Source organism: Arachis duranensis, chromosome 8 (genome assembly GCF_000817695.3).
Source record: "Arachis duranensis cultivar V14167 chromosome 8, aradu.V14167.gnm2.J7QH, whole genome shotgun sequence".
NCBI classification, from domain to species: domain Eukaryota; kingdom Viridiplantae; phylum Streptophyta; class Magnoliopsida; order Fabales; family Fabaceae; genus Arachis; species Arachis duranensis.
Genome location: NC_029779.3, coordinates 15,931,584 through 15,957,820, shown reverse-complemented (window position 1 = coordinate 15,957,820; position 26,237 = coordinate 15,931,584). Strand labels below are relative to the sequence as shown.

General features: G+C 36.7%; 2 protein-coding genes across 3 annotated transcripts; one reads left to right on the top strand and one right to left on the bottom strand.

The window, feature by feature from the left end:
• The first annotated feature begins 137 nt into the window (after nt 1-137).
• Nucleotides 138-12,381, top strand: LOC107461038 (calcineurin-binding protein 1). 2 transcript variants are annotated; one of them, XM_052252630.1, is made up of 20 exons: nt 138-313; nt 450-524; nt 805-924; nt 1,029-1,069; nt 1,285-1,392; nt 1,666-1,877; nt 2,691-4,540; nt 6,006-6,212; nt 6,322-6,981; nt 7,086-7,321; nt 7,441-7,655; nt 7,789-7,940; nt 8,372-8,529; nt 8,608-8,800; nt 9,001-9,383; nt 9,771-9,951; nt 10,149-10,378; nt 10,474-11,137; nt 11,410-11,479; nt 11,694-12,381. In XM_052252630.1, exons 1-20 carry the CDS (start codon nt 311-313, stop codon nt 11,921-11,923), a joined length of 5,988 nt encoding a protein of 1,995 aa, XP_052108590.1. In that variant the 5' UTR covers nt 138-310; the 3' UTR covers nt 11,924-12,381. The 2 variants fall into 2 exon arrangements, with proteins under 2 accessions (XP_052108590.1, XP_015934967.1); XM_016079481.3 differs by lacking the exon at nt 1,285-1,392 and having other exon boundaries at nt 7,441-7,651; nt 7,785-7,940.
• Nucleotides 12,382-14,307: 1,926 nt separating this feature from the next.
• Nucleotides 14,308-26,153, bottom strand: LOC107461030 (uncharacterized). Its single transcript, XM_016079462.3, has 22 exons — nt 25,011-26,153; nt 24,293-24,408; nt 23,697-23,905; nt 22,570-22,689; nt 22,213-22,341; nt 22,010-22,135; nt 20,780-20,835; nt 20,580-20,679; nt 20,376-20,493; nt 20,065-20,274; nt 19,622-19,955; nt 19,366-19,459; nt 18,356-18,464; nt 17,965-18,236; nt 17,749-17,876; nt 17,379-17,613; nt 16,672-16,860; nt 16,275-16,564; nt 15,904-16,114; nt 15,563-15,805; nt 15,145-15,236; nt 14,308-15,050 (listed from the first exon to the last, which is right to left on the bottom strand). Exons 1-22 carry the CDS (start codon nt 25,859-25,861, stop codon nt 14,903-14,905), a joined length of 4,380 nt encoding a protein of 1,459 aa, XP_015934948.1. The 5' UTR covers nt 25,862-26,153; the 3' UTR covers nt 14,308-14,902.
• Between the last annotated feature and the right edge of the window lie 84 nt (nt 26,154-26,237).

The window sequence follows — 26,237 nt, the reverse complement described above, 5'->3', positions numbered from 1 at the left end:
CGTTTGGAATGGGCGTTTAAAAAAAATGAGAAGTCAAATGAACTCTCGTACTTTTTTCTATTTCTAAAATAATGAAAAGAAAATAGAAAATGACAAAAAAGCAGAGAAGCCCTAAAACGATGTCGTTTCTTGAACAGTTGAAGGGCCGTTCTGAGAGCGCGCCCGCTCTCCCTCGCTTACAAGCTAAAACAACCGGAAACGGAGAGAGAAAAAAACATTCGAAAGCTAAGACTGAAATCGAAGCTTGGAACCCTAAAAATTGATGATCTAACAGTGACAAACTAACATTTTGCATTTCTGAACATTGGATATGGTACATGCATTTTCGTCTTTATCGTGTCGTTACTGCGATAGCTTCTACGTTTCTCACCAGCTTCGTCTTCAATGAAATGCTAAGTTTTCGATTTGGAATCTGATAAGAGCTCCTTTTTTTTTTCTTTTCTTCTCAGTTCTCAATTGCAGCTATCAATGATACTGACCCGAAAGCTAAATGGGAGCCACTAGCTCCTACCAAAGAAGCTCAGGCATGTTCCTTTTTACTTAATTTCTATGATAAATGGTTATGGCATTATATTGGAAATTCAGTCTAGGGTTCAGTGACTAGGGTTCTTCATAATCTTAGTAGCATTGAGGTAGTAATGTTCCGTGGCTTGTTGTTAATGTGCTTGTTTTAAAAAAAAAATTATAATCATTGTTATTGTTTGAAATCTAGGGTTATGAAATTGTGATCGACATATCCGAGTGTCTCAAGTGCTGCATAGCATTATTCATTCAGCATCATTTTTCTTTTCCCTGCTGTTTCAGGAATTTCATCTGACTCAAACTTATCATGATGGGCTACTCAAGTTACAATCTAAAGACTACCAAAAGGCTCGCGAGTTATTAGAATCAGTACTTAAAGATCCTCTTTTAGCTAATGCACAGGTTTTGGATTTCACCTAGTGCATACTTTTTTTGTTCCATGGTTGTATACACTTTCGTTTTAAATTGGAAGTACAATGATCTAATGGTGTATTTTCTGTCATCAGGTGGATAGCAGTGTCAGTGATAGTCATCTTTTGCAACTAAGGTTTTGTTCTTGACTCTATTATGTATTTCATTCTATCTCATGTTGTGTTTTCAATTATTCTGTAGTTGTATTCTCATATAAACCTCCTCTTCAACATTTAGTCTGTAGTGACATTGGGCACGAGTATATTGCAATGAGTTCCTTTGCCATGGGTTAAGGGATCACCATGATTATGATATTCTGATAATTTTGTTAATTTATGCATTTTGACAAAGTGCATGGGTGGTGGATGTTAGTCATAAAACCACTGCGGGTCTTTGTAAAAATGGTTGCATAGCCCCACACAACAAAAGCAAAGGTTGGCAATCCCCGTCAACAGATGAGTATGAACTATTTGCATAGCTTCATATATAGGCATAATTTTGACTTTTTTAGATTGTGCTTTCCAAGTGCTTGGCCAGGGTTGCTTGATGTGGATTTCGAGGCCCTATGTGACTTGTGTAATACATGTCTACAAATGTCTTGTGTCATTCATGTTGCAGTTCTCTATGCAACTGGGTTTTTGGCCTCCCACGTGCTTGTATTATTATTCTTCTCTTCTGAACAATATTCTTCTTTAAGTATATGTGATTGTTAGCTATTGATTTTTTCCACAGATTTTTGGCACTGAAGAACCTTGCCACCGTATTTCTTCAGCTAGGTTCTGCACATTATGAGAACGCTCTGCACTGTTATCTTCAAGCTGTCGAGATTGATTCAAAAGATTCTGTTGTCTGGAACCAGCTGGGAACATTGTCATGCTCAATGAACTTACTGAGTATTTCCCGTTGGGCATTTGAGCAAGGCCTCTTGTGTAGCCCCAATAACTGTAAGCACTTGTATATTTTTAATTATGTCCATTGGTTGGGGTTTTATTTGTTGAGCTCTCATTAGTATTTCCCGGCTGTGAAATTCAGAGTTTGTTTCCCTTCTGTATGATCTTTGTCCTTCAGTTGAGTGTATCCTTCATTCAGTCTCTCTGTTCTGCACTGTTCAAATGCATTATGGACAATAGAACTACTTTTGTTTTTTTTATTTCCTTCTCAGTTGGCATCAAATATGAAATTAATATCTGAAGAAATGTGAATTGCTATTCAGCAAGAAGTAATTTTTCATTTATTCTGACTGAATGGACATCAGGGAGAATTTATGTTACATATTTGACATTATTTTACAAGGATTAACCACTCCAACCATAACGTTTAAACATAGCTGAACTTTGTTCCTTTTTTGGAGGTTAATTTGTAATTATACACTCAAGTAATTTCTATCTAACCCTACTAAATCATAAATAAGTAGAGGAGTCCGAATGCACAAGGCTCCTACAGTTACGGGATATTAGGTCAGGCATTGACGCCCTTTTACCCCTTTGAGCACCATGACTATCATGTCTCAAGTTTGAAATTTTACTACGATGTGAAGATCACCCTCTTATTCAAGCAAAACTAGTTATTTCAAAATTGGTGAGGTAGTTATTTCTTATAATAAGATTTTTTCTCTGAAAGTTCTTTTCAAATCACATTCTTTTCAATAGTAATTCAGTGCATGTCATCTCCTCCAAATATGTACATATTACATAGAGCATAATGCACGTTACATATGTATATGTATTCGTGATCTTTTGCCCTTGATGTAACTACAGGGAATTGCATGGAAAAGCTTTTGGAAGTTCTTATTGCTATTGGCGATGAGGTTGCTTGCTTGTCTGTCACTGAGTTGATTTTGAGGCACTGGCCATCACATTCTCGTGCATTGCATGTTAAAAATACCATTGAAGAGTCAGAACCATTGCCATTTGCTCCCAGAGGCATAGACAAACTTGAACCGAAACATGTGCGCCTCAAATTTCCGGATAAGAGAAAAGCTAGTAATGAGAATCCAGATGAGGGTGTTGCATTCAAAAAGCCAAACCAGAACAGAGAACTGCAGCTGACAGAAGCTTCCTGGGTGGCTCTGGCTGATGCCCTGCTGGAAATCCTACAAAGTTCTGATGTAAACCCTGAAAAATTGTGCATCTCTCCGGATGTTAGACTAAGCATAAGCTTACCTTGTTTTGAAGCTGCTATGAATACCGTGGAAGGGGTAGGGCCCTGTGGTGAAAGCAGTGCTTTGCGTGATGGTAACATAGAAAGGCCAAGTGCTAAAGGTAAAGAAGCAAATATCCAAGAAGAACAACCACATGAAAGGCGAAGTTCTCGACTAGAAAGGCTGCGTAGTCGTAAACCAGGGAAAGAAGAATCGGATTCTTGTGGCAAGGACCGGGCAAAGGTTGTCATTCAATACTTAGAGCCATTCATTGATCGTGGATTGGGTAGTCCAGATGTTACTGATAGTGATAACTCTGCATTATCCTATTCAGTAACTTCTGAAAATAATAATGTTTGTGCATTTCTATTACAAACTTCAAAAAATTACGGTGCTTATCATATGGGGCACTTGCTTTTGGAAGAGGTTGCAAGACAAGGCCTCCTATATCAAGATGCTTTTGTCAAATTTCTTGAGTTAGAAAGGTTGACACGGCATTGGGGAATGGAACGAACTGCTGAATGTAGTCTTTTTCTTGCTGAGTTGTATCATGACTTTGGATTATGCTCCTCCCCTGGTTCTAAACAATCAGAATATATGTCAGAGACATCTTATCATCTCTGTAAGATCATAGAGTCTGTAGCTCTAGATTATCCATTTCACTTGAAACATGCCTTGAATGAAGATGAAGGTTTGCTTGGTAGTTTCCAAGGGATGGATAGAATATCAGTTGATACCTCTAATAAGAGCAATTCAGACAGCTCATTTCTGATGGAGAATAGTGCATTTTGGGTTCGATTCTTCTGGCTAAGTGGGAGAATGTCTGTTTTTGATGGTAACAGGGCAAAAGGTTGTGAAGAATTTTGTATTTCTTTGTCACTTTTGGCAAAGCGGGAAACTATGGAAGATTCTCTATGTTCAGTCCATCGTATGCATTGCAAGGCCGTAAAAGAGCTGAACATTGATAGAGTTCTTTACGAGATCAATATATTAAAGGTCAATTTCTTGATGGAAAATTCTGTCATTGAGATGATGGAACAAGAAAAGTATTTGGAGTGTATATCATTGCTCTCTCCACATCTATTCTCCACACAGGATGTCTACATTGATGCATTTTCTCTTACAGTGCCAGATAAAAAAGATGAAAAAATAACTTCCATTGAACTAATGGCTTTAGATGTTCTAATAGAAGCATGTCAGAAGATAGAGCCAATGGATGTAGAAATGTATTTCAATTGCCACTATAAAAAGCTGAAAATACTTATGGCAATAATGGGATTAAATAAATGTATGACATCATTTATATTTTCTGATCAAACTACTGACTTAGTGGTATCTCCTAATTTTGAGATTGATTCAAATGAAAGTTCAACCAAGCATTGTAGTCACTTGGTTGCACAGGAAGTGAAGGCACTCTCTGATTGTATTTCTCAAGTGAAGAAAGTTATTGACCATCGTGGAGATTCTGTAAGTATATATCATTCTCGTTAGTTTAGGATTCTAAGCTGTGATAGCCAGGAAGCAAGTTTCTGAGAAAAATATTCTCACTGTTCACCCAGGATTAAGTTTATGAACTACAAATGTAATTAACTTTCCTTCATGTTCACAGCAACATCTAGATATTGTCAACATGGTAAAACATTTCTCATTGCATGTAAAAACCAAAAGGTTGTACTTCATCCTTGTGTGTGGTCATGATTTTCTTTCCCCTGTAGTGAGAGATTTCTTGTGTTAGATTCAAGGAGACTGATTGGCTCTGGTTTACATTTTATCCTTTTGGGTATATATGATGGTTTTGGTCATAATTTTTCTATTCCATGGAGTGTTTCTTCTCTGAAATTATTTTTCTCCTACCAAATCAGAAGAAAAAAAATAAGGACAGAAGTTACTTTTGGAGCTTTGTTCTCCCGCTTATCTTGTTCTTTTCCACTAATATGTATTTCTTTTGTTCCGTATGGAATTGGAAAAGAAAAAAAGGGGTCTGATTCTTTGATTTGGAATTATTTACTGGAGACTGTTAATTATCAACTGAATCTTTTTAGGTTTTCCTTTTGTATTCCCCCTCTTAGAGAGTCTTTTAAACCTACCTCACAATGCTGTTAGTTATCCAAATTATCAGCTTGTTTTCACTCTAACATTTGGGGTTTATAACAATTGGATTTCATTAAGTTATTCAGGATTTGGTTTTTGCTTTATGTTTTGAAATGGTTTTGTTGATATGGACATCCATTTATTGAACTGTTTTAAGGGAAAGATACAGAACTTTGTCTGCACTGCAGTTTTGCAACCCTGTTGCTCTTTCTCCTACTATAGCAGGAAGTACTTATTTACGCAAGAGTAGAAAATCCCCATCAGTTGGCTTACGTGCACGTTGGTCCTGTTACTTTAAAAATGTGCAAAATAGTAATAACCTAAGTGCACATAACTCAAAGTTGCGGGAGTTCTGTAAATTTTTTCCTACTTATTTAATTGTTTGATGTACTAATCAGTCGTCAATATTTAGTAACATTTTCACTGTGCAACAATTTAAGGATTTCCAACATTTGTAAGCAATTTTTGCTGTCCAAACTGTGAGTATATGTCAAATTAACATGAGCTGCTGCCTTGAGAACATGATCAATCAATGCTTTAATCTCATCTATGGAACTGCGCGCATCTAGTGGGACAAGACTTCGACATTGTCTCATTCCTGATGCAATATTCTAATTTCTCTTTTATACGTCGATCATTTTCTTTTCTCTTCAGTTATGGAGGATATCTTATTATCCTAATTGTTGCATTTTTCTCATTTTCTATTTAAAAAATAAAATTAGCCACAATATGTGTTATGTGAAATCTGGTTCACATAACCTGGTTTTAGTCATGACACATTTTCATATTTAACTATCGAATATCACTTGTAGTGAAACCATTAATGTTCTTATGCTGGCAGGATGGCCTTACAGTTCCAACAAACAGCATTATCCAAATGCAGTCTCTATTATTGTTAATCATGAGATATGTTGCAAACTTACTTGTCTGTAACAAAGCCTCTGAACCAGTACATTCTGATGAAGAAGAAAACAACTATTTTGTTGATGCAGCCATTGTTTTCTGCAAACTCCAGCATCTCAGCCCAGCTACACCTATCAAAACTCAAGTGAGCTATCCTGTGGAAAGAAATTTACTTTCAATGATTTGGTTGTATTATGGTTTTTTCTTTTGGGTAATTAAAAACATCTCTATTCTTTTCTGAACCCTTAACTCAGGTTGATTTAATTGTTGCAACGCATGACTTGCTTGCTGAGTATGGACTGTGCTGTGTCGGTGAAGGTGGAAAAGGTGAAGAAGGAATATTTCTTAGATTTGCAATAAAGCATCTCTTGTCCTTGGATATGAAGCTTAAGTCGAGCTTTAACTATCTAAATAAAGAATCCCTGCAATGTGAAGAGGTATCCAGGAATAGTCTTGTAAATTCATCTGCAGAAGATTCAAAGTCAGATATATTAGATGTCCAGATGGATTGGACAAAAATAGGAGAACTAAATTCTGGGAAGGAGGTTTCTGAAGGAATAATATCAGAAAGGATTGCATCTTGCCGAGTTCAAGAAAAAGACAGCAAGGAAATGGTGTGTGAAGATCATGGAGGGGCTGGGACTGACAGCGGTTTCAGTAAGGTTGAAAATCCAAGCAATCTATTGATTGATGGGAATGAACTTTCAGAAGATGAAATGGAGGAACTTGAGTCAAAAATTGACAGTGCCTTAGATCAATGCTTTTTCTGTTTATATGGATTGAATCTAAGATCTGATTCATCATATGATGATGATATAGTGATGCACAAAAATACAAGCCGGGGAGATTATCAGACCAAAGAACAATGCGCTGATGTTTTCAAGTATGTACTTCCCTATGCAAAGGCATCTTCTGTGAGTGCTCTCTATCTCTAATTTCTGTGGCTCAGTTTGTTTGCAGAATGTTGTATAGAACGTTGTTTCTGATTTTGTTTTGCTAAAAATTTTGTATTTACAAGAGGACTGGATTGGTCAAACTTCGTAGAGTTTTAAGAGCCATCAGGAAGCACTTTATGCTGCCACCAGAGGACCTGTTGTTAGGAAACCTGATAGATAAGTTCTTAGATGATCCGAATGTTTGTGAAGATAAACTCTCAGGTGATGCTGGATCTGATGGATTTCTTGAAGCTATAAAAAGGATTATGTTTCCTGATAAGGGAGGACTTGTACAGTACAACACAACATTATTGAGGAGGTAAACATTTATAAAGTACTGTTATGCTAAACCAGTCTCTTCTATATTTTATGCCATGTATCCATGATATTCCCTGCCTCTAGCTTCTTAGGGTTAAACCAAAGTGTATTTGTTTTCAGGTCTGAGCCATATTTGGAGGTCTACTGTAACTTGTATTATTTCTTAGCTCTATCTGAGGAAATGAGTGCTACAGATAAATGGCCTGGATTTGTTCTCACCAAGGAAGGAGAAGAGTTTGTTGAACAAAATGCAAAGCTCTTTAAATATGATCTCATGTACAATCCTCTACGTTTTGAAAGCTGGCAGCGACTTGGGAATATTTATGATGAGGCAAGTTAGAAATAATAATTGGTTCACTAAACTGTAAACCCTGAAAATTCTGCAAAGGCAACCCTTTTTTTTTTATTTCAACATATGTTACCATATATGGTTTTATGAATGTTTCTTGATTGTACTGAGCCAGGAAGTAGATTTGTTGTTAAATGATGGCAGCAAGCATGTAAATGTTGTGGCATGGCGGAAGAATCCTACTTTATCCAGTAGAGTGGAAACAAGCCGAAGGAGGAGTAGACGGTGCCTGCTAATGAGTTTAGCTTTGGCTAAGACCTCTGCGCAACAGGTTTTACATTCTTTGTATTTACGCTTTTTAGTAGATGAAGCCTATTATAATGTCCTTTTCCTGGAGGAGCATAGTTCCTATCCTGGGGTATTACTCTCTTGGTTAATCCAAAACAAAACTTAAGAAAAGGAAAGAATTTCTATGGAAAAAAAGGTTCCTTCCACATGTTATATTCATGGTAAATCAAGATTATGGCAGTCATTATTCATGCTAGCTATGCGGTTCCATTGAATTTCTGAAAATATTGAAGAATGAAGTTTACAAAAACATTATCTTTTATGCTGTGATATGTCCAACATACAATTGCTTATGGATTTGCAGAATTGTATGCGTGCGGTGTTTATTTAACCCTAACCGTACTCTTAGACTCTTTTTCAATGTTGAATCATATTGATTATGTTTGCAACTTTTTCTCTGAACGTGTTGTCCAGTGTGAGATACACGAGTTACTGGCACTGGTATACTATGACAGCCTTCAGAATGTAGTGCCATTTTATGATCAGAGATCTGTTTTGCCCTTAAAGGATGCAGCATGGAAGATCTTTTGCAAGAATTCAATGAGACATTTCAAGAGAGCATTCATGCTGAAGTATACATTCTTTGCCCATGGATTATTGCGTGTCTCTCTGGTTCTTTGGTGATGTTTATGATTGATTTCTTTGTGCAGGCAAGATTGGTTGCACGCATTTTACTTGGGTAAACTCAGCGAAAAGCTTGGATATTCACATGAAACTGCACTAACGTATTATAGCAAAGCCATTGCTTTGAACACATCAGCTGTTGATCCTGTGTATAGGATGCATGCCTCACGTTTGAAGCTGCTGATGAAGTGTGGAAAACATAATTTGGATATTTTAAAGGTTTTTATTTTTGTTCCCTTTTCTGACCACTAAACTCTATTTTGGTATGTTTTATTTCATTGCTATTATGCATTTATTCTTGTTCATTAATTTTTTTTTTCAAGATATTTTTGTGCTTTCAACTGTAATCGTTAATTTTGAAGTTAGGAAGGAATCTGGTGCACCTAATCTATAATTGGCAACACTTTGGTCTCTGGCAGGTTCTTTCATCACACTCGTTTGATCAATCTGTAAAAGATGCTGTCATGAGTATCCTTTGTGATGTGGATAGCTCATTATCAAATGAAAAGGAGAGAAGCATTAAGGCCAATTCTCTAGAAATTAACAATGAAGGGTTGCTCAAATTGGAGACTGCATGGTCTATGCTTTATAGTGATTGCCTTTCGGCCCTCGAAACCTGTGTGGAGGGAGATCTCAAACATTTTCATAAGGCCAGATACATATTAGCTCAGGGGCTTTATAAAAGGGGTGAGAGCGGTGATACAGAGAGAGCAAAGGATCAACTTTCTTTCTGCTTCAAATCTTCACGCTCATCCTTTACAATAAATATGTGGGAAATTGATAGCACGGTTAAAAAAGGACGGTACGGTTTTATTATTACTCCTTTATTGTTAACTTACTGCAAGTTTGAACTTGAACAAAATGGAATTTTACCACACACTATTCAAGGTTCATACAATGGATGATTTTGAAGTATGAATGACTATTACATTGAACATGCTGTTTAAACAATCTTTCGAATATTTGAAAGATGTGATTTCTTGGAAGGATTCTCTTTCTTTTATTCCCCAATTGGAAAGAAATCATACCCAAATTGTCGTGTAACTTTAGGGTTTCCCTGTTCAATAAAAATAAGCATTGGATATGAGTATGACTTGTTTATTGTTACAATATGAAGGAGCAAGGATATAGCAATATTGTCAACAACATAGTAGTAAACCTAACCTATGTTCAATTTTACAATATTCAGGCGCAAGGCACCAGGGTCAGCTGGGAACAAAAAATCCCTTGAGGTTAACTTGCCAGAAAGTTCACGAAAATTCATTACTTGCATTCGAAAGTATGTGCTGTTTTATCTCAAACTATTGGAAGAGACTGGAGATAGATGTACTCTTGAACGTGCATATGTTTTTCTTCGAGGAGATAAGCGGGTAAATCACAAAGAGCTTGATTTACTGCTTAAACTGAAGTTATGATTTGACTTATGCATATTCACTTTATATTTGAGAATTGTTTGATAGATTTTGATTTGTAGAATTGCTGCTGTTATTTCTGCATTCTTTGTGTTCTGATCTGATAGATTCATATGCTGGTTGTGTTTATATATTGACTTCCACCATATATGCAGTTTTCACTATGCATTGAAGATATTGTACCAGTGGCCATTGGAAGATATTTGAAAGCCCTGGTTTCAGCTATGGGCCATTCTCAGACTTTAAGCTCTGGTCCAGTAAGCAGTTCTGACAATGTGCTCGAAAAAATGTTTGCTTTGTTCATGGAGCAAGGGAGCTTATGGCCAGAAATATGCAGCTTGCCTGAAATTGAGAGCCCAGATACATCAGAGAGTATCATATACGGGTAATAAAATGTGAACAACAATGACCGTCCTTAAGCATAAATGCTGAACATTATTTTCAATGAAAAAGCTTATTCAAATCTGCTAATCTTTTCAGATATCTGCATGAACACATTGTATCATTGGAGAAAAATGGAAAACTGGAAACCCTTGAAGCAATAAATGAGAAGATTAGGAAACGATTTAAGAATCCGAAGTTCTCAAATAGTAGTTGTGCAAAAGTATGCAGGCATTCTTCTGTTGCTTGGTGTCGAACTCTTGTATATAATTTGGCACAAATTACTCCAATATCATGTGAATTCCCGAATAGAATTCAAGTTCAGAATTCAACAGATGGTGGGATGGATAATGGCCAACTGCTCTGTATTGACTTGCAACCGCACGAATTATGGAGTACAACTTTTGAAGATCCAACTCATTTGGAAAAAATTGAAACAAAATGGATCACGATTTTATCAAAAATAAAGAATAAAGTGATCAACAAAGTTTCCGATGAAAATTTGGAAACTGCAAACACTTTGCTCCGGGCTTGCTACAATTTTTACCGGGAGAGTTCTTCTGTGGTGCTTTCCTCTGGGCTCAACTCTTATTTGATCCCATACCAATTAGCAGCAGAGACCCCATTCAACCCTAATATGAGTGGGATTGAAGCACTTGATCTGAGCATCCCTAGGAAGCTTCTTTTGTGGGCATATGCTCTACTGCACGGACGATATGCAAATATCTCCTTTGTTGTAAAGCATTGTGAAGAATTCACAAAGGTAGGCTAACTGAATTTCTCTGCTGGAGTTGTTTGACGCTCGACATTCAAGTGTTCCTAATTGACCTTGGATTTACACCGTACAGTATGAATTAGGAGTACTTCTCCACGAGACAGTGGGGCATTATGCAGTACCTCTATGGCTATTGTTGTCTTGTATATTTAAAGGATTAAGAATCTTTTCTTTCATGTTTAGTTGACAATGTCAAGACATTATCCTGAAGTAAGAGAATCATTTGACCGCCATTCCTAACTTGTATTTCTTTTTTGCAGTCAAAGATGAAAAGAGGAAGTGGAACTTCACCCGGAATTTCAAACTCACCTGCTGCCTCTACTCTTCCAGGTTATTTTGTCCTCGACAATAATGTTATTTAGGCCAGAGTTTAGTGCCACTCATTATTGTCTATTGCCACATCTTTTCATGATATTTTTCTACCCTACATCATGATTATATACTCCCATTATTTTAGACATACTGATCTAAGGAAAAATAAGTGTAGTGTAACTACACTTAGAAAGCGATGATTTTTAATGATACTACTACGTGCTTGTTGTAGGTAGCAGCAGAAGTGTACAAAATTCTGCAGGATGTAGTGATGTTGATTCTACCCAAGTCGCAGCAGTCGGGTCTGGTTCTTTGTCTGGCAGCAATACAACGAACTTCGTGAGTTCCGATGAGATTCAAAAGAATCTCTTTGCTTTTCCATCCCACCTGCATCAAAATACCACTAATGATGCAGAAAGAATCAATTTGACAGCTCGAGAAGGAGATGCAGATAGAAATTGATTTTGTACAAAAATACGAGGCACATCTCATAATAGCCGCCTGACTTGTGCGCTCTGCCAATAGGGCTTGAAGATGTAGATAGTAGTTGTAAATCTTGGTGTGTTATATAAAAGATTCGGCAAAATGTAAATAGGATTCTAGTTGATGATATCAAATTTGTTAATGTGGTTCGTATAGTGAAACTACAATACATACATACGAGTTTTAATTGATTATTAATATGATAAGTTTATAAAATTAGATCAAATCAAAATCTAATTGAGAAGAGAATTTGAGACATAATTTGGGGTTAATTTGATCTAATTTCATAAACTTATCAAGTTAGCCGTCAATTAGATCTACTAGGTGTATTGTGATGTCACTTAACGAGTCACATCAAATTTTGACACCATTAACAACGGAATGATTAAAATGACTAATTTAAAATCTTTGAAAGACGAATTTAATAAAAAAAAAATTCGAGAACTAATATAAAAATGAGTAATTTTTCGAGGATTAATTTAACCATTTACTTTCAAAGTTATTTTACCTACATCTACATTTGCACTTTTGATGGGAGACCCAAGGTGTATTTTCCAATTTTGTTCTAGAAAGTCTGGAAGAAAATCAAACGATGAATAGAGAAAGGTTCCATCAAAGCAGTGAAAGAGTTTCCAATTAAATTAAGTGGCGCAGGCTGATCAAAATTATTTAATGGGATGCTTCTAGATTCCAAATGGACATTTTGAGGGATGGTTCGGAAGAGATTCATTTGTAATCCATTCAGGATTCATGTGGTTTTAATCAAGCTCTTCTGGCAGAGGTTTTTTTTTCTTTTTTCTTTTTTTTTTCAGTATCTTTCAGCATGTTAGCCAATGATTAATCTGTTGGAGATTGGAGTTCTATTTAAGGGTATTGTCGACCAATGAATTGTCACATGCACAAGGCCGAATTTGAATGTCCGATACTTAAATGAATTAGTGAGCTAATTATTAGAGCAACTCAAGTTAGCTAATTATTAGAGCAACTCAAGTTAGCTTGGCGATAAGGTTATTAGAGAAACAGTTTCTTCCCTTATTACAAAATGGATGGATCTTATACTTTTCATGTTGCCGAGTGAGGCTCAAGCTATGTTTGCAAACTCATTCGTGGATGTTTATCTAAAAAGACAGTTTGCTTCTGGTCATTCATTTAGTATATTGATGGGAAATCCATGCATGCAGTGGAGAATGGGAAGCCAGGGAACCAATGGAGATATTCACATCCATTTTGAGAATACTTACTTACTCTTTCAATATTAGCAGCTTGCTTATCGGTGGGTTAGGCCCTGTTGGGTTTTAAATTGATTGATGATATCTTCAATGCTGTTGGCTTGTTAGAAACGTAATAGTTTGCATCTCAATTTAACTCAATATTTTGATATTATAATTTTAAATGACACAATTTACAAAATTTCTATTATATTTAACGATTTTACAATTTAAATTTTATTATAATAACATCTTTTATATACCTAATTTACTTTTTCAATTTCACGTAAAATATTGATTTTAAACCAATAATTTTGACAATTAACGTATGAACATTTTATCAAAAGAGAAATATATATTTTAAACTTGTTACGTGGAACCTATAAAACATTTCTTTCCCTTCCGAATATTCATCACAATTATTAGTGCCTAACAAATATTACGAGTAGAAAGTTTGAATCGAAAACTAATTTACTTTTTTTCATGTCTGGAAGGGAGGCGAATGATAAATTAGGTATCTTGTAATGCATTAAGACACTAATAACGCATAACGCATTCAGTTCAAATTCACATGCCACATTGCCACATCCACCGTACCGTGCTGTTATTAGTTATGACTATACAATCCATGCAAATCGATACATAACGTATGACATTTTGATCCTACCGTAACCATTTCTAAATGGTCTGCTACATTAACCTGATCAGATGAGGATAAAATTTATAGAAACATTACTACGTAATATTAGAGTATTAGAACTCTCGCAGCCGTTCATTGCAGGGATTCATTCAAGAACCAGACGAAACGGAGTTACGCGAAAATAAAAGGATAATATTAAATGACAATATGTTAGTTTGAGAGAAAAACCTAGGAAGTTGGGTGAGATATTACCAAAGACTTGGACAAGGATTAGATACAGAGTTAGAGAAAGGGCAGGTGCAGCACACAAAAGAAGCCCTCATTTAAGCACAGCTAATAAGCTTGGTAAATGTTTGAAACTGAAACAAGCCCTCAACGACCCATATATGCTCCTCCCTCACCCCATCAATCTAGAAACGTAAACCAGAACCCCACCCAAGAAAGCTTTAAAATCTGCATGATTAAAGCTATATCTAAATATAATTAAATACACAGTAGCATAATCAATCGTAACCTTGAAACCCAACCATGATCTCAACTCAGAATTAAAACAAAAAAGCTAAGTAATACAATTGTAGTATAAGTATGTTTGATTACAAAAAAAATGACCAACAGCTGAAACAAGAAGTATGAAACAATAACTTCTCTTTTGTGGCAAGGTTGCCGGAGGATTGAAGTTCAAAAAATCTTATATTCCAAGACTGCCAAATTCTCATGGTTGATTTTTACTAAACTTGAGGGCATTTCCCAAGTGAACAAAAATGACAAAGTATGCATTAAGACTAATCTACAACTACATTTAGAGAGTGCTTATTTACTTTATATTTACACAGTAGGAAAATTCAAGGTGAATATTTTCTTTTTTTTTTTTTTATAACAAAAACTATTGAACATCAGGTGTTACAGTAATGAATGCCTCTAAAACTCTACTTTGGATTTTCTGTAGTGCTATTTCTCCCCACCTTGAGTTTTCCTACCATCTCTATGTCAATCTTTGACCTATTCTAGATGGCCGTACTCAAATTAAACATGTATTAGATCAAGGGAAAAGGAGGGGAAGGAGGAAATGAGTTAATGTTGAATATATGTATATATGCTGTGAACATACCATCATGACTGCCAGAACAGCTCAAAATCGTTACTATACAAGGAACGGTCTTGAATTTCCAGATTGGCAACATGCCAATTGATGAGTTGAGATTGGAACAATTTACACAATACCAGTCCAGCTGGAAAAATCCACCATTCATTTTCGTCCCTGCATCCACATAAAGTTGAAAAGAGAAAAAGTTATACTAATCAAATTTCCCAAGCAAAAAAAACTGTTATATATAAGCTTGGAATACACTTACATGCCGATACTCCATGGCTGAGTGCTGGGTTGTTTTTTACCCGAAGATGATTGAGAGTAGTAATGAACATATCCACAAAGAAATGCAATGACCTAGTAACAAAAGAAACAGCCAAGTCCCTTAGATTTGAAAAGAGGGCTATGCTAAATCTTTATGAATAAATAAAGGGAAAGGGTCTCTCTGTTGATATATTCAACTCTTTAAGGTATGTTTAGTTGGAGTAAAAAAATGGAATGAGAACGTTCATAGAAGACCTCTGTAAGTTTACTACACATTAAACCCATCCGTGAAAATTTCCAGCCTATTTTAAACCCCCTATTCCCCTAACCAAAAATATGAATAAACCTCGTTTGTCCCATTGCATAAGGTAAAAGAATAACTGCAACTGATCAGCTGAAACCTGATAGAGAGAACTCACAACATTAACGACAGATGTAAGGTTCCATAGAGCATAAAGGCGTGCAAGGCCTGCAGAACGTCTTGGTCCATGACTAAAGAGAGCATTAATTCCAACAGGAAACGGGAGGAGAATACCAAAAGGCAATATGAACAAAACAAGGAAGACATCCATCATCGAAATTGAATACAGTTGAAGCAGCGTAAGTAATACTAAACTAAAATCTCCTAGAAGTAGCATTGAGATTACTAAACCAACAAGATCCTGCAACAGTGCAAAAGGGAAAGGGGGAACATGTCAGCTCTAAAAAACAATAAGAATAAATTATATCTAGTAAGTACACAATGATCAATGCAACATACCTGATGGCCAACAGGTTTTGTATTATGAAGTATAAAAGAGAGAAGATAAAAGATATCTCTCTTCTCATCAAGCATATGCAAATTGTTCACACTTAAAGCAGCTCCGTGTGTCTTTCGCCTCATATAATTGTTCTCAGTTCTTCCACGAGGGCTTAAGTGACCTCTGCTTCTTGGAAGAACTGGGGGTCGATCCTTCTTAATATTAAGAAGCCTGGAAACAAAAATAACATAAACCAAATCATAATATCAACTATCACATACCAAAAAACATACCATAAATTTCAATGATCAACAAGAAAAAGAAAATTAGTTTCTCTGTAGATGATATGAAAAGGTGATGTTGCAAAGTTAAAAAAAAAAAAAAGGATTACCGTGATCTTTCCTCAGTTCTTGAAGCTACATCAATATTTTCTGCACCGGACGGATAGCCTTCATCCTCAAGAGCATAAACCACAAGCCCATAGTTGCAATATCCACTACTTGTCGCCTGAAACCAGCCAAGATCAACACCAATACCATGGATACTCAATGCAGGATTAGCATGAGTCTCTAGCCATTTGAGGACAGGTCGAAATGTTACTCTTAGTCGTCCTCGACGAACTAAGCGCAACTGCGCGTTAAGTCCAGCCACTAATCGATACCATGTTGTTGGTTGAACTGACTGAAACATTTTAGAAAAACGCAAATAATTTTATTTCCCTAAATAGAACAAAATGCAACAAATAAAATGCATCTGTCTGTCAAACTCATTTTAATCATTATACAAACCTGACTCATAAGGCTGGTAAGAATATTATCATTGTTAAGAGAGAATGGAGCCATATAAGTTCCATCACCCCCAAAAATCAATGCCATTGGAAACCTTTCATGTAATCGAGGAGGCAAGTCTGTCCTCTTTTCATCTCCACCAAGAAAGAAGTCCACATATGCAAGCATCAAATCAGAAGTTGCATTCACCTTTATAATTTCACAGGTCAATTAGCATTCTGATTTCAATTGTAAAGAAAAGTTGCACAGATATCTTAAGAAATCTTTATTTCAAACAGCTCTTCAATTTAAAATACAATGAAAAAATGAACTTTAAATCAATTGAGATTTTTATCTCAGATTAGCAATCAATGTTCACCGGGGTTTTGACTGGAATTCCTCAGCATTTAGGGGGGCAAAGAAAGACAAAATAAAAAGCAATCAACAACAATGCAATGAACTAGAAGGCATCTCGTATGACAAGATCATTGTTGGTTTAACTATAAAACACACCTATCAGGGGATGGCAATTAAATGAAAATAAACCATTAGATCATCTGATGACCATTTATCCATACTGATACAGTTAACATTTATTGTTGATAATAGAATGTACAATACAAAAGGATTCAAAAATGCAATTTAACCAACACAATCATCAACAAGTAAAAAATACCACCAAATACTTAATTGTTCACCGGTTCAATATACATATAAACAAGTCAAACCTTGATCCCTTCATAGAGAGCTCGAGAACGACATGAACGAAGGCAAGCATGATCGTACTCTGATCGAACAAACTCACGCAAACGTTGCAACATCAATCTCCTACGCCATTGTTGCCATGACCATGCAAGAGGATATGCAAGAACAGCAAGAATGCTATAGATTGCACCCTCCCACCACTGGTATGTTGCTAAAGCATTAATCTCATCCACGAAAGTATTGAATGCACCTTCAAAACTGTCATAACAATTGTTGAAAGATATCCGTTTTAATATCATGACAAAACATATTCCTAAAAAAAATAAATTAGCTAGATTCTTAAATTCCAACCAGTGAATCTACAATGATCAAACAGAGAAGATTTCTCCTTACACAATATCCTGTATCTGTTCAGGAGGTGAATGTGGCAGATGCCAAGGCTCACTGAAAGTATTAGGCCCCATAAAGTACATTCTATAAACATGACTTTGGGACTCCTCAACTCTGTTTGTTTCCAAGACCTAGGCATTGCAGAACAAATGAGAGAAAGACATAAGCATCTTAATTCATAAATATAACAAGGAAACAAGAACCATGCTTGATGAATACCTCATTTAGTGACTCCAGGAAAGGGAAAGAATGATCTATTTGTGAACCATGTTGGGTAGGTGCTGGGCCAGGCAATTCATCAACCCCAACAAATTTCATTCTAGCAACACTAAGCACCAGTGCTAACAGGATCAGTAGACAAGTAAGAAAAAGACCAAACAACCATGGACCACCAAATGTGTAGATTAACTCTTCGAGAGCAGTATAACAGTTTGGCATGTGATATCTGTCTGAAATACATCTGTACGGACAAGGAGTTTCAGCATTCCCACCTGTACAATTGGACAATATGAAAATTTGTGCATTTTAACTTTCAATATAATTCTTCAAAATAAAACAGAATAGTGTGCTGTGCTAATTCAGTCAAAATCCTTTATGTTGTCTAGTCTACCTCGAACCGTAATATATGATGCACGATGAGGAAGCTCATTAACTGGACACTGGCGACAGAGAGATTTATCAGATCCAGTAACATTCTTGTAAGTGCCAGCTGGACATTCCTGTAGGCAAGCAAAAAATATAAACCTTAGTAGATTATTTAGAAGTGGAACCAACAATTAGTCACAGAAGATGGAATGCTCCTAGAATTGAAATGGGGTAAACAAATCAAAGTTCCAATTAATTTGACTAAGCTTCCTCCAATCCAACATTGTCAAAAGCATTGGCAGCCAAGGAACTGAGGGCAAGGTAGGATGCAGTCAAGCAGCTCACTGCCATTGAGGAAAGGTAGAGAAAACAACGGGCAGCAGCCACATCAAATGAACTTATGCAAGGCATGATGGACAAAAAGCTCACAACTTTGACATTGCAGAAAAGAAGGCCCAGGTTCCATCAAACTCATAAGTCAAATCCACAACCGTCAATTCTATCAATACTTGCAACATATTTCAAGCTCCTGAACTTCTATTTGGTCTAAAAGGAGTTGGATAAAAAGTTACTGCAACTCCGTCCACTAATATCATATCACTTCAAGAAAGGCCCGATTTATCATTATAGTATATCACCATATTAAGGTTATTACAAAAAAAATTATGCAGTTATGGCAACCACAAGCACCACTGAATTATCTTTGACAGATATTTCAACCATTAGAAATTCTTTTCTACTCTACAACTTGACATATTAACATCCCAATAAGTATTAAAAAAACCCACACGTAGATATACCAGTATATCATATCTTTCAGAAATGTAACTTACAAATCATACTGCCCGCAACCAGCATCATATTGAGGTTGACAAAAATAATGCAGCACCTAAATATGACAAAAATAATGCACCATATAAACCACAGCACCAAGAAACATACAAGATCATACATCCATGGAAACTCATGATCAAGCAAGACCACATATACATGTGGAATTACAATTAAATTGTGGGAACTGTTAAGAAAATATACCTCACAAAATGTCCCATAGAGCCCTTTGGGGCAATCCCTTCCGGTTATTGTCCCATTTTCTCCAGAACCACCCTGTCCTTTACCTTGTCCTCCCCTATTATAATCATATAAAAGGATAACCTTTTGAAATTACCATTATAACATATGAATGTAAAAGAAAAAACTCAGAATTGCCATTTACTTGCAGCCATAAATATTAAGGAAATTCAGAAGCAAACTTACAGAACGCACACAGAGTAGAATCTAAGCAACATACCCAGTATGAATGTCTCCTTTTACACTAGCAATAGGCTGATAAAGATCTCCAGTGGGAATGTCAGACCAATGAAAGTGAATTCGTCCACCACCTCCACCGCCGCCTCCATTTGTGCTATAACCGCCCATACTAGAAAGAATAGCTGATTCAGCAAGTGAAAGGGTATGGAGAAACAATAGTATGGTCCCACCAGATCCACCCCCAGAACCTCCAGTAAAATTATCAAAAATTGCAAGATTCTCCCTCCTGGTTGCTGGTTCAAAATTCTCTCCATCAGCACTTATAGAACCTTTAATGGACAAACTTGACAAAGAATGTTCTAATGATCCAATGACTGCACAGGACACATAACAAGATTGGAAGTTAAAGAAAATTTGTAGTAATCAACATCTTTGAGTATTTAAAATGAACCAATTAATTAACTGATCCAAACATAAGCTTACCTACAATACCACCCCCAGACGTTCCACTAGCTGAGCTGCTATTTCCACTTCCACTACCAAGTTCACAGGGCAAGTTTGCATTCCCATATGAAATGCCACCTTCAATACAACTATCGTTATAACATGCATCCCCTCCTTTCCCACCATGCCCACCGCCACTGCCAACACCATTGCTTAGAACATTTCCATGGCCCAAACCACCAGTACAGCCTGTGAACATTAATTTTCAAGGGACACAATGAATATAGAAATGAACAGTAGTTTCAGCTAAAAATTGACAGCTGATAATAGCCTCTTGAAAAGAAAAATACCCATTCCAGAGGCCGATATTAATCCTGAAGGTTCCACAGTTATGGTCCTTGCCCTGTGGAAATGGACAACAGAACCTTTAATAAGGCCTTCAACTAGAATGTCCTCAACTCGGCAGATCTAGAAAGGAAGATACACAAGAACTTTCAACTAAAGATATATAAGGATAACCAAATTCACCACACTTCAGGATAGTTCACAAGTACCTGAAGTGTGAATGACAATGATGAATTCACATTGCAATCTTCAGGAGGATGAAGTAATTCAAAAGGGCAAGTTTCATTGTCACAATAAAGCTTGGGAGTCCTGTCAAATCATAAGAGCACATAAATTTAGCAGAACTAAAAATCAGTGTACAGAATGAGATGAGAAATTAACAAATATATTTAACAATATCCAAACATACGCATCATCAGTTGTTGCATTCTCCAATGGACCACGCAAGACAGACCCAGGCCCAACCTACCGAAAATGCCAAAAGCAAACTCAGGTTCGGGAGTTAAGACTAAATCTTGCTTAACCAAAGTGTAAACACATGCACTATTATCACATTAGCTACTGCCACAAAGCAAGTTAACAATATGGTTCTAAGTCCAGAGAACCAAGAACATCTCAGATTGCAACAGAGCCACACACACACACACACCAAAAAAAGGAAGGTACCCAAAGGGGGAAGACAGTATATTTGATCTAAAAGGTAAACAATAAGCACCACATGAAGATTATGATCCTGATAAGATGAAAATGTAGAGAGGAACAAAAGTTTGCAATCTATAAGAGAATTTTTCTCTTAACAGTTTCTAAATATTTCAGCATAAACAAAAAAGATGCAGTTTCTTCATTTAAGTTTAAAAAAATTTTTTAGGAAGATTATTATCATTATCTAAATATAAATATTTTGGCATAAACAGAAAGATGCTTTTTCTTCAAAATAAATTTTAGAAATATATATAGGTAGTAAAGAGATTATTATCATTATGAACTATATATGCAAAGATTTGGGTATAAGAATACTACTACCACTACAACAAAACTTTATTCCACTATGTGAGGTCGGCTACATGGATCATATAGCATTGGATATAAGAATGGAGCCAAATAACGGTTTTCAGATGTATCCATTGAATTATGGACCTATATATATCATAGATTGAATACAAGGACTCTATTCGGAGAATTGAAGAACTTCACTGCAACTACAATCTTTTACTAAACTATTATCCAGGAAGAACAATTTGCATTCGATGATTATAATAAAATAACAAATGTAAGATATTCATATTTCACTGGTATAGACATAAAATGTTGTGTGGATTTATTTTAAAACTAAAAACTTAACAAGGGCATAGCATGCAGCAAATTATTAATCAGAAGCAGCATATCTTCTCCAGCAAATTAGTAAAATAAAAACAAAAATGAAACTATAAAAGAAATGGGAAAAAAAGAAGCATTGCTTTCCATAAGCTGAAGAAGTCTGATACCCATCAAGCAATACCTCGGCAGCTATGCCCAAAGTAGAAGGAAAAAAATGAAATAATATTAAAATATTTCTGGAAAAGGAAATATTCCAGTTCATCATATTAGATGAATCAAATGGCAAAAACAGAAAATGATCAGTATAAAAATAAAATCTCACATGAATACTGTAAAATAGGGATAAAACCAAGCGCTGAGCTTCAATCCAATCCCCTGGCCCTGACAAATTTAATAGACCTTGTCCATGAACTCCAAGGTTTGCATTAGAATGTATAACAGAAGACTCCTGTCAATAAAACCAGATGAGTTAAATGATAGACCACACACATGCAATAACATTTTAAACTCAGAGTTGATAAATACCCTGAGAACAATCAAATTACTAGCTTCAAGCAAAGAAGTTGCCACAGCAGTTCCCTCCCCGGCATCTATGAGCAACTTTGAGTTCCACATCAAGAACATTTTTACTGACATACGGAGAGCCCCATATACCTTTGCCACACAAAATAAGTGAATATAAGGCATAAATTAATGTCAGCTCATTTCGGATATGTTCATTTATATCTAGTAATTCTGGATAAAATAGGTGACGAAAATAAAGAAGTGTATGAGTCAACATTCAGTTCACACTTCGAAGATACAACAGTTAGTGGATTGAGAATGACTGAAGATTCAACAAACAAGATCTAGTAAACAAATTCTGACAGATATTCCAACTACCTTCAACTCAGAATCACTCATCAACAGTTCTTCAGCCAGTAACTCAAACTCTGAAGAAGCATAATGTCGCAGCCCAAAGCTCAACACCCCACCCTGCAAGATACTTATCTGTCCTTGCACCTATATAATGAATGTGAAAACACAGTTGAACTAATTTCCTTACATGGCATATATTTTTTTTCTCCAAACCAGATGAAAAACAGACAGGTATCACAATATATCTTACTCTTTTGCATGGAAGTAAAGAATTAACATGCCAGAACAGAATTGCAAAGAGAGATGAAGACAAGAACTCCTCTAAAAAACCTTGAAAGAGGACAAAAAACAAACATGGAAGCAGATATCACAGTAACAAAGCCTTGAAAACCTCAACATGGATTTAAAGACATCCTGATAAAAAGGCTATGAACTTTCAAACCATATCACACTAACAGTTGAATTTATCCCACATAAAGTGGTCACACTTAGAAATCTCCAACCTCCTTAGAAGTAGGAGAGCTTTGCTCTATAGCAGAGTACATCATATTGTAGCATAGATTGTATGTGGACATGAAACTTAACTTCTACCAAAGCCATCGGATGAAACCCCATGACCCAACGAGTTAGGTTACGACCAATTAAAGAAGCAAAGACTAAAAGAAGAGCAGAAGGTTCTCACTTTCTCTCTTTTAGACAAAAGAATTCACCAGAAAAAGATAAGGGAATACAGAGACAGAATAAAAAAGAAAAAAACAATAAATAAAAAAGCCATCCACTAAGAAGAAACAAACCAATAATATTAACAGAATACTAAAGTGACGGTCATATGAGCTTTCATATTTCTAATCTCTATGCAAACCTAACAACCTCCCCCCTTTCCCCCCACAAGGCCACAACCCTTCTCCTTGCATCGTAAAAATACACTAGCAAAACGGCGAGAACATTAGATCATGAATACCAACAAAGCTCTTGAAAAAATACTCAATCTCTTATATATCAAGAATAAGAGAAAACACAAATATATGGTTTTAAGATTAAGAAAGGCATAGACAGCTTGCAGTGTAAAGAAATATACATCAATCAAATTATCACAGGGATATAAAAACACACTCCAGAGAGAAATGGGTGTTGAGCTGAATTTGACAAACCTGTACACGACTCCAGAGCAAAGGAACCGTGGCCCTAGCCTTATTTCTAACATAAACATTGGTCCAAAGAGGTTGATTAGGAAAGTCCAAGAGAAGTGTCTCCGTATCAGTTGTCATGTTAAAGTTATCAACAATGAGGCTTCGAGGAACTGCATCATAAAGAGTTCCAGCAGCACCTGCATTTTCAGCACAGCCCACGCTACTACCACCTGAAATAGCAAAATCAATTGGAAGTTAAGAGAAAGCAATCAATTTTCATGAAACAAGTTAATCTCTTGCCCAACCTTCCAGGGTTGTCCATAAAAATAGGATGCTGGTTAAAGAAAACTCCAGAGTAGAATGAGAGTAATTCCCAAATCCTAGGTGTTTATAACTAAAGTGCAAGTTAATTCTAGAGTGCAACTAAAATTTCACTGGCAAAGTGGGAGAAAACTCCCTCCTCCTCTGCCAGGTGCAAAAAAAAAAAAAGGAAAAAAGGGTCATGTCACACCATATATTAAGCGCATAGCATAAAATGAGTACTTAATCTGCAGAGAAGCTCTTCTGCCAGGTATATTCATAAAGAACTAAATATAATGAAATCATGAAATCCTCACCATGTACATAAATTTTGGGCTCATCGTGCCTGCTGAAAACATCAACTGAAACTCTGCCACCACCACCACCAGCATAACCATCACCACCACAAGCACTTATCATCCCACCACCAGTCCTGCTCTTTAAAACAATTAAAGAGATCAATGAAAAAGCATACAAGCAATTTTCATGAATAGTAATTACATTTCAGCTGCAATTAAAACCAGAACAAATGTAGAAACATTCCACTAGTTGCAATACATGTCTTTGACTTAACGCATATCAATATGGGAAAAAGACCATGGAATCCGATAAGCAAGAGACAGTGTGTTCCAGGCTCAGCATGCTATTTTGTGTGTAGATATTGTCATAAACAGATTAGAAGGCAAAAACAAACTTCAAATCTAGGGATAATATGCGTCTTAACTTCACAAAATGACAAATGATTCTTTGTTCTTTAAATGCGTGTCGATTTACGTAGCCATACTTAAAAATGAAATCAAAATACAGATTCTTTGCTCTTTGTTATTTGTTTTATAATATACATATACCTTAAAAAATGAAAACAACAGTGAAAACAGCAATAATGAAGATTCCAAGATGAATATCAAAATCGTCCAACAAGAGAACCACGAGATATATGACAACTGAAATAGCTCAAAATCAACAAGAATATTCTTATGTCAATCAAGAAACACACACAAACACAGACGCAAAATAAACGAATAAATTATTTACATTCTGTAAGCCTTGATGTAGATGCTGCCACCAGAGCCGCCTCCACCTTTGTTACCTCCATTTGCACCATCAGCTAAAACCCTAGCATTCATCTCAAGAACCTGATGAACCATCAATTTCACAATCCCACCACCTAACCCACCATAGTCTACCTTGAGGCTCGTAGACCCACCTTTGCTCCCAAAGCTTTCAGGGTTCTGAAGCGTATCCCAAGCATACGCATCCCCTCCCCAAACATCCTCTGGCAGCTTCGACGTGTCCGTCAAGCAGCTCGCGCCCCTCCCACCGTGGCCCCCGCCGCCTCCATCCTCCCCTGCTGGCGTCCCGCTAGTCTGCGGTGGCGGGTTCCCCGCCATCCCCGTCGTATCCACCACCGAACCGTTACCAAATTCGGCGTTCTCCGATTCGAGCTCGAAGGCTCCAGTCACAATCGAGGAGTTGGCGCCTAAGGTGAAGTTCCCGGTGACATTGACGGTTATAACGCACCCATAAATCTCACAATGGAACCTCACACCGGGGAGGATGTTGAAATTTCCCTTCCCTGCTATGTACACGTCGCGGGTGAGGTTCAAGTCGTTCGTTATCTGGCACGTCGTGTCTAGCGAACCTACCCCGCCAAGATCGTCCTCACAAGAAACCGACGGCGGGCGTGGTGGTGGAGGTGGAGGAGACGGCGGCGAGTAGTCATGGTGGAACAACCTGCTCCAATCTAGATCAGTCACCTGCTCTATGTCGTTATTGTCGATCGTCGGGGCCGTCCGTTGCTCTCCATCGCCGAAAACGGCGGCACCGGCGAAGGCGAGGACGAGTATGGCAAGAGTACGGAGCCGCCGGAAACGAAATTGAGCCATTCGCTGACGACAGAAGTCATTACATTGAGGGAATGAGCTGAGATTTTTTCGCGCGATTTCGGTTATTGTCGAAAATCTTGGGATTCAAGAACCAATGCAATGACCTTTCGTTTTCACCAAGAAGGTAAATGGTACAAAATGAGGGGAAGAAAATCGAAAACCCTAGTTTTCTGCGAGCGCGCGAAATCTGAATCTCAGTGAAAACCCTAGAAATCTCTCACTGAAGAGACGCACGGGGAGAGAAAGATCGCAATGGGAATTTGTTTACTCAGAGAAAGAACCACGATGGTGCAGAGGAGCTTTATTTATTTTATTAATGAATTATTAATTTGATTAAATAATAATTTCTCGTGAGAAAGAAGAAAGTTGAAATGTT

Excerpts from the sequence above, each read along its gene's own strand:
- LOC107461030 (XM_016079462.3), bottom strand. The coding sequence starts at position 25,861 with ATGGCTCAATTTCGTTTCCGGCGGCTCCGTACTCTTGCCATACTCGTC. Across the intron at positions 20,680-20,779 it reads AATGCAACAACTGATGATGC|GACTCCCAAGCTTTATTGTG; the intron begins GTATGTTTGGAT and ends ATGATTTGACAG. Across the intron at positions 15,051-15,144 it reads CAGCCATGGAGTATCGGCAT|GGACGAAAATGAATGGTGGA; the intron begins GTAAGTGTATTC and ends ATGTGGATGCAG.
- LOC107461038 (XM_052252630.1), top strand. Across the intron at positions 525-804 it reads CTCCTACCAAAGAAGCTCAG|GAATTTCATCTGACTCAAAC; the intron begins GCATGTTCCTTT and ends CTGCTGTTTCAG. Across the intron at positions 4,541-6,005 it reads TTGACCATCGTGGAGATTCT|GATGGCCTTACAGTTCCAAC; the intron begins GTAAGTATATAT and ends TTATGCTGGCAG.